Consider the following 8,922-nt stretch of genomic DNA (forward strand, 5'->3'; position numbering starts at 1 on the left):
GACAAAAGATCATTAATTTGGTTTGAGATACCCTCTCTCTCTCTCTCTCTCTCTCTCTCTCTCTCTCTCTCTCCGGCCCAATTTTCTGGTTCTCTTATATTCTGCACTAGATATGATCTTCTTCTCTGCAAGTGCGATCCAATCGTTGGATACCCACATGTCAACCTCTCTTCTTCATTTTGGGTTTCATATGTTCTGAACTTTGTATCATAGTTATTGTTTTCTTTTGGTTTTACATGAATTGCTGTGTTTTGTTCTGGTTCATTCATGGCTGCTGCTACTACTGCCTCCCAGATCTTTGAGAACCATAACATCAGCAGCAGCAGCAACACCGACCATGAAATCAGCAAGCAAGAAATCCAAGCTGCCATTGCCAAAGTAGTGGAGCTGAGAGCTCTTCATGCTGCGTTAATGCAAGGGAATAGCCTCACCAATGTGAGATTCCCGTCTCCTTTCCCTGCTTCACTCCCTGGTACTCAGTTTTCGGCCAAAGATTACCCTGTTTTCACACCTACTGTGAGTATAAATCTTATTAATCTTGTCCACAAGTTTTTTCTTTCTTTTGTTTCTGTTGACTGCATCTTGTGTGGTTAATTTACTTGGTATTTGTTTTTTGTTTTGAAGTTAAAAACAAATTTTCAGATTTTGTCGACAATTTAAGTTGTTAGCTTTCGCCTGAAATAATATAAGTAATATCATCTTGTGTGTAACCCATGAAGAATTTTTCTATGTTCTTGAAAATTTACATTGTTCAAGAATGATGTAGAGTTTCTGAATTTGGAATATATTGACAGAGCTATGAAGAGGAACCTCTGTCAGGGTATCAAGAAATTCAACTAGAAGAAGGAACATTATCAGAAAGTTGGGATGAGTACGGGCTTGAAGGAAATGACAACGAAACTTTTTTATCAGATTATAAGGAAAATTCATCCTCAAGAAAGGTATTGCCTTTTGGTTTGGCCAGCTTAGAATCCCATATTTGCCCAGCTGAGGATCACAACTCTGTCACTGGTTCTGGTGCAAACCACACTGCTGTGCTTCAAACGTCACCCGGGAATGACTATTTCAAGTTAAGCAGAAGAATTAATGGTATGGGGTACTTCGAATCGGTGTCAACCTGCAATAGGTGCAAGCCTGCAATTATCACTACCGAATCTAAAAATGCAACAAGGAAGAGCAAGAATTCTAATACTGTTTTCCCATTAAAATCACAACCGAAGAATCGGGGACGGGGAGTGATTGCATGGCTGTTTCCTAAGTTAAAGAAGAAGCATAAGAACAAGAATTCCTCGAATCGAATAGAATCCGAGGAAGTGTCCCGGATCTTTAAAGACTTGGGGATAGTGTCAATTGATATATTGAAGAAAGAGCTCATAGAAGCAAATGAAAATGGAGACGCGGCCTTAATGGAAGTTGCTGACATGAAATCTTCAATGGAGGAGCTTAAACAGAAGCTAGAGTATTTGGAGACTTACTGTGAAGAGCTGAAGGAAGCTTTGAGACAAGCTACGCAGGCGAAGGATTCCCAAGTTCCTGAAAATTTTGAAACTTCTGGTTATAGAGGGAAATCCTTAGATGGAAATGGAGAAAATTGGATGTCTGTGAGCAAGGAAGTAATGGAGGAAGGTTTCTTGCAGATGGTATTAGAAGCAAGATTGTCTGTAAAGCAATTCTGCAAGACCCTTGTTGGCCAGATTGAAGAAGCTGAGCACAGTTTAATAAACAACTTGAATAAGCTTCTTCAACCGTATGAACTGTGTTTAAATTCCAAATACTCAGAGGCAGTGTCATACCATTTGGAAGCTTTCATAAACCAGGCATTCTACCAAGACTTCGAGAACTGTGTATATCAGAAGAATGGGACGCCAAAGTTCTTAGATCCCAAACAAGATCGGCAAAAGCAATTCTCATCATTTGTTGCACTGAAGAACCTAAGTTGGAATGAGGTATTGAGGAAGGGGACTCGGTATTACAGTGAAGAATTCAGTAAATTTTGTGACCAGAAAATGAGTTGCATTGTTGCCATGCTGAATTGGACAAGAATATGGCCTGAACAGCTGCTTCAAGCATTCTTTGTTGCAGCCAAGTGCATATGGTTGCTTCATTTGCTTGCCTTTTCCTTCAACCCTCCATTGGGAATTTTAAGGGTTGAAGAGAATAAAAGCTTTGATCCCTATTACATGGAGGAGGATATGTTCATGGAGAGGCAGAGGTCACACAGTCCTAGCCGAGTTAAGATCATGGTGATGCCAGGGTTTTATGTTCAAGAACGGATTCTGAGGTGTAAAGTTCTTTGTAGGTATTGTTAAGATCAGCTAAAAGAAATGAAGAAAAAAGTTTGAATTTTTGAGTAATGATATATCTGCAATTATTATCAACTTATTTTACGATCGACCAATCTAATATTCATGCTTTTTCATTAATAATGATAGGGTTACTATCTTATTATTATTCATCTATTACTTTTTTTATATTTAATTTTTTTTTAAATTTTTTATTTTATTTAATGATTAAGAAAGTGAGTATTAGTAAAGTTATATTTTTTTTTAAACTTTTTTCTTAGTGATTAAGGATATTAAAAAAATACTTAAAAAAATAATATAAAAATAAAAAAATTTAAAATGCACTTAAATAGTAGGGAGATAGTAATAGGGTAGTAACCGTTTTCCATTTAAGGATAAATTCCAATTTACAAAATTATTGTTCATAAACCGTTTAATATATCGTCGGAATGCTTTTTATTTTGGATCGTGCTATCATGCGAGATGCTACCGACAACGCCAAATGGTTTTTTTCTTTTTAAAACTCTTAAATTTTTTTTAAAAAAAAAAATTAACAACAACATTAAAAAATATTTCTTTAATAATTAAGTAAAAAATAATAATAAAATAATAATAACTAATCAAATCGATAAGGACTATCCTTTGTATTTTTATTTGTTCTGAAGAGAAATATTACATTTACAAAGAAATCTCACGAAAATATTTATAAATTGACGTTGATTCATATGATACGTAATATTTATTTTATAATAAAATTAATCTTACAATCAGACGTATTATTTATGAAAAAATCTATTTATTATCCATTTATTATCATTCTCTCATTATCTTATGATGTGATATTAGATGATAGGTTCACAAGTAAAATATAATTAATAGTATCTAATAATTTAATACTAAATCATAAGATGATAAGAAGATGATAAAAATTAAGATGATGAGTATTACTCATTATTTATAAGAAACATATATATATATATATATTAAAAGTTATAGTATAGACTCTATCGTAACTAGCACTCATTGTTGTCGTGCCATTATGAAAAATTTTACTTATTATTCTTATACACAATATATTATATATAATTTTTTTTTCTTTTATCAAATATGTGGTGTAAGGATGATGAGTAAAATAATTCAATTAATTTAAAAAGAATAAAATTAAAAATAATTTTTAAAAAATAAAATAAAAAAAAAGTATGATGCGAGGGATTTGAGAATTATATTATTGTACCGTTTACAGATTATTGTCATGCAGTGATCAAATTGATTAATTTCCTTTGCGGCTTTTGCGGAAGAATAATGATAGTTATTGCAGCAACTGTCAACATACCCGCAACACAAATTGAGCCGACTTGTAAGCATTAGTATTGGTTTATGTATATGTATATGTAAAGTCATATTTATATAATATGATCTTGAAATCTTTCATATTGACTTATGCATATCTAAATATTTAGTTATTTATAAACAGTACTTATCCAAATTTGAATAATTACTATTCACTCTACAAATCATATTTTAATCATTATCTCTCTCTCCTCCCACTCTCTCTCTCACAATCATTTCTTTTTCTTCCTCTTTCAACAACACAACAAACCTTCACTTGTACATTCATTTTATTATTATAATATATTATATATATATATTTTTCATTTTATTATATTTCTAATATAATATATAAAAAAAAATTATTTTTTATTATTGCATTTGTATTATTAATGTCAAATGTATGTAGTAAATGCTAATTGCAAAATATATATAAAAAAATTGATTTTAGCAAAAAATTAATAATGATATTATTTTGTCTCAAATATACATAAGTTAATGTAGGAATTTTACTTGAATGGCAAAGTGGATATGTAAAAGATGTGATTTTACATATGTATATGTATAGACCAATACTAATGCTTGGCAGAGTTTGGTATAGTCCCTGCCGTGGGGTGGGGGGAACCATACTATAATAATTTTTGTTTTTATATATATAATCTGTATCTTTCAATATATTAATACAAAAATGACACATAAAATATTCACATCTTATCTTTACATTATCAAAGGATTTTGCACTTTGCATCCCAAATTATAAAAACTGATATTTTCAAATTAGTAAAAATTAATATTTTGAATCCCAGGTTGATGACCCTAAGGTTAATCTAATATTGTGTAAGCTAACTGGTTCACATGGTTTTATTTTCCTTGTTTTCTATACTAAGAGCATTAGAGAAATGCATGGGATCTCGATAATGGATACTGAGCATTTCGGCCTGATAGTGTTTTTCTTTTTTACTTAGTGATTAAGAAAATATTTTTTAATGATATTATGATTTCTTTTCTTTTTTAAAAAATATATTAAGTATACCAAAAAAATGAATGAAAATAAATCAGCAAAATAAAAAAACTTTTGTTTGCCTTCTCGGAGATCCTCGGGCTACACTACTCAAGAGGATTAATACTGCATCACTACTGTAGTTATGGTCGCTTTTGTCGTTGTTCATTTCTGATTGTTATTATTATCATTTTTTAATAAATAGGCTCGTTTGTTTTTAGAAATGAGATTAAAATTAAAAAATTAAAAAAATATTATTAGAATATATATTTTTAATATGATTTTATTTTAGAATTTGAAAAAGTTGAATTGTTTATTTTATTTTATGTGAAGATTTGAGAAAGTTGTAATGATGAGATGAAATGAGATTAGATGTTTTTTAAAAACAAACGAGGCATGAACAAGAAGAGATTGAGGTTGCTTTTGAATGCCAAGATGATCTTAGAAATTTAAATTGATATTTGAATAATAATATTTTGTGGGTCACATTGAGATGTGCCAAAATATAAATATATTGAGATATGTATTTAAATGTATGAAGTAGGTCGTTGAATTGTGTTTAACTTTTTCATAAAAAGTTGAAAAAATAAAAAAAATTTCATAAATAATTGATTTGAGATTGATTGACGTGAGTATGTGTTTTAAACATAGCCTAAGGTTGCATTTGGATGTTGAAATGAGTTGAGTTGAGATGATAAAATATTGTTAGAATATTATTTTTTAATATTATTAATATTTTAGAATTTGAAAAAGTTGAATTGTTTATTATATTTTGTGTTAAAATTTAAAAAAATTATAATAATGAGTTAAAATAAATTGAGTTGTATTTAGGTTCCAAACGTACCCTGTGTGTCAAATATGAGTCGCAAGAGTTCTATACTTGAAAACCACATGAGAATAGTGTGAGCCGCAATGCATCTAATAAGATTGTGCCCATAAAAATTGACACTTTTATGTAACTTATGAATAGATTAGGAGGAGGATTCTTTTAGGAGATTGATCCCTTGACGGGAGAAAATATATTTGTAATTGTGAGTTGTACAATTGTCACGTAATCACTTTAAAAAAAGTGAATAAAATATAAGATTCATATAAAAAAATTAATTTTTTAATAATAAACTTTACTATTTTTTAAAATGATTATACAGTATTTACATATTTTATAATTATACGTAGAATTACTCTCTTGACAAACCCAAGGATTCTCCAATTGTTTCCCTACGGAGAGTGGTTTATTAGGGTCATATATTTGGCGAAAGAGGGGTCCTTGCGCTCGCACTGATTTATTAAGGATATTTTATTTTAGGAATGTTATTAATCTTCTAGCAACTCAAAAGCACTAGACCTCATTTAAGTAGTCAAATGAGATGAAAAATTTATAAATAGTAGTTAGATGATTTGTAAATAATAATAAAATAGTTTGAGTTAAAAATTTTATTAAATTTTGAAAAGAAGAGAAAAAAGTTGAATAAGAATATTATTAAATTAAAATTTTATTCGAATATAATTTTTTTAATATAATGTTTTTTTAGAAATTTGAAAAAATTGATTTATTTTTTGTGTTTTATATGAAAGTTTAAGAAAGTTATAATGATTAATTGAAAAAGTAGAAAAAATAAATTAAAAAATATTTATATTTTATCAATATTTGAATATTGAGACGAGTAACGCGAGACGAGATGAGATCAAGTGCATATTCAAACGGGGCCCTAATTTTCAGTTATTTAGTTAAATCTTCTTAAATTTGGGATTAATTAAGAGATGGCAGTGGTGAATTAAAAAATTTAGTTTGATTCTTCAATGGGGCCTTTAATTTTTCAGGTACGATTAAGAGGCACCAAATTCATGCGCTTGCCGCCTTCTTAATTAGTTATAATAGAGGGAGCCGCCCTACACTATCGTATATTCTTCCAAATCCTTGCATTTAAACCTGTCGTAAGTTTTAAAAGTTAACAACGCCCACAGTTCCAGTACTTCCTCCAGTTCCACCGTCTCGCATTTAAACCCATAGGACCATAGGTTTTAAAAGTTTTATTTTCATCCCAACTGCGTGCATGTGCCACTGTTTCTCAATATAGATCAAGTGTTTAATTTCCAAAAAGTAATCTAGATTTCATCCACCTAACTAAGATAGTAATAGTGTTTTCAGGTTCCCCAACGACCCACTCAATTGCTAGAACTTCCCCATCCTATTAATAGATCACACTCTTGGTTGAGAAGAATGCATCAGCTTCTGATTCTTGGCATCCAAACACAGACAGCACAATGTCAGAGACAAAAGAACACTTCATCCTGTTCCCATTCATGGCAGAAGGCCATATAATCCCTTTCTTGGCTTTAGCCCTTCGACTTGTGGAGAAAAAGGGTTGCACCATAACCTTTATCAACACCCCTCTCAACATCAAGAAAATCAGTGCCAAGCTCCCTCCAAACCCTTATATGCGCCTTGTTGAAATCCCTTTCAACCCCACCGACCATGGCCTCCCTGCAGATGCTGAGAACACCAACTCTCTTCCTTACCATCTTATACTCAGTCTTTTCGAAGCTTCTGATTCCTTTAAACCCATTATCAGAAAACTCATCCACAACATTTTCCACGAAGAAAATGGTTGTCCTCCACCACATTGTTTTATCTCCGACTTGTATTTTGGGTGGTGCGCCGATATTGCCCACGAGTTTGGCATGTTCCACACCATGTTTTCCGCGGCTGGAGCCTTTGGTATGGCTTGTTATTTCTCCATTTGTCTGAACTTTCCGCAGAGGAAAGCGGAATCTGAGGAATTCACATTGCCTGATTTCCCTGAAGCATCTACTATTCACATATCACAGCTCTCACAAAGTCTTAAGGCGGCTGATGGTAACGATGCTTTTTCACGGTACATGACAAAACTGATTCGTCAGTGTCTGAATTCTGATGGAATGTTGGTTAATACGGTGGAGGGACTTGACATTATTGGACTGGACTACTTCAGACGAAAGTTCAAAAAGCCGATTTGGGCAGTGGGGCCACTTCTTCTACCTCCATCAGGCGAAAGGCGAGCTGCGAAAGAATCTCAAAACTCTCCAGAGTATATCACAAGTTGGCTTGATTCGAAACCTCCCAAGTCTGTGTTATACATATCCTTTGGGTCGCAGAATACGATGTCTATTTCCCAGATGAATCAACTAGCTAAGGGATTGGATGTTAGTGGAAAGAATTTCATTTGGGTTGTCCGACCACCTATGGAGTATGACATAAATTCAGCATTCAACTTCAAGGAATGGTTGCCAGAGGGATTTGCACAGAAGATTAGAGATCAAAAGAGAGGGCTGATTCTGGATGAATGGGCACCCCAGAAAGAAATCCTATCCCATGAAGCAACTTCCGCCTTCTTAAGTCATTGCGGATGGAATTCAGTGCTGGAATGCCTTCTCCACGGCATGCCTTTGATTGGGTGGCCAATGGCAACAGAACAGTTCTACAATGCTAAGCATATGGTAGAGCAAGTTGGGGTTTGTGTGGAGGTGGCAAGGGGAAGACCTGCAAGGTTAAGCATGAAGACATAGCAGCAAAGATCGAGTTGGTGATGAATGAGACCGAGAAAGCTGGGAAAACAATGAGAAGGAAAGCTCTTGAGGCCAGAGAAATACTTTTTGATGCCCTGAAAGATGAGGATGGTTATAAAGGGTCGTCTGTCAAAGCCATGGATGACTTCTTGAGCGCTGCAGAGTTGATGAGTGACAAGACAAAGAGGGTACCAAACATTTGAAGAGCCCCAACGTGACTAGTTTCAGATATACAATAAAATCAAAAGGGTTTATGAACCTAGGAATGGATGATCGAGCGATTCAATTTCAAACTATATTTCTTTCGCTTTTATCGTTTAAGGCAGTAAAATAAAATGCAACATTGCAACTCTTGGAGGGTGCGCCTCGAAGAATTAATTGGGTTTATATCTTAATTATCTTAATTAACTCTAATTTGGTCAGTGAAAGTTTCTCATTTTATTTAATCTTATCTCATCTTATTTTATTATTATAATTTTTTTAATTTCTAAAATAATAATAATATTAAAAAATAATAATATAATAATATTTTAATCAACTTTTAATTTTTATCTCATCTTAACTCAATATGAAATGCTCACCTAAATCTTGGCCACTTCTACTCTCAATAGCCATACTTTGTTGCATTATCATTTCCCAAATATTATTTAAGCCTTTTTTTTTTTTTAATGCATGCGAGAAGAACTTCCACGAAAATCACAAACAAAAAACAATCAAACACTCTCGGAGGCTATTTAATTATCTTCTCCTATAATTTCTTGCAGG

General features: G+C 32.4%; 1 protein-coding gene and 1 pseudogene across 1 annotated transcript; both read left to right on the top strand.

Moving 5' to 3' along the window:
- Nucleotides 1-2,354, top strand: LOC121241121 (IRK-interacting protein). The gene is made up of 2 exons (XM_041138741.1): nucleotides 1-516; nucleotides 795-2,354. Exons 1-2 carry the CDS (start codon nucleotides 268-270, stop codon nucleotides 2,307-2,309), a joined length of 1,764 nt encoding a protein of 587 aa, XP_040994675.1. The 5' UTR covers nucleotides 1-267; the 3' UTR covers nucleotides 2,310-2,354.
- A 4,339-nt stretch (nucleotides 2,355-6,693) lies between these two features.
- On the top strand, nucleotides 6,694-8,508 carry LOC121241124 (annotated as a pseudogene).
- Nucleotides 8,509-8,922: the final 414 nt, after the last annotated feature.

The sequence above is a fragment of the Juglans microcarpa x Juglans regia genome, chromosome 7S, assembly GCF_004785595.1.
Source record: "Juglans microcarpa x Juglans regia isolate MS1-56 chromosome 7S, Jm3101_v1.0, whole genome shotgun sequence".
NCBI lineage: Eukaryota > Viridiplantae > Streptophyta > Magnoliopsida > Fagales > Juglandaceae > Juglans > Juglans microcarpa x Juglans regia.

Excerpts from the sequence above, each read along its gene's own strand:
- LOC121241121 (XM_041138741.1), top strand. The coding sequence starts at position 268 with ATGGCTGCTGCTACTACTGCCTCCCAGATCTTTGAGAACCATAACATC. Across the intron at positions 517-794 it reads ACCCTGTTTTCACACCTACT|AGCTATGAAGAGGAACCTCT; the intron begins GTGAGTATAAAT and ends ATATATTGACAG.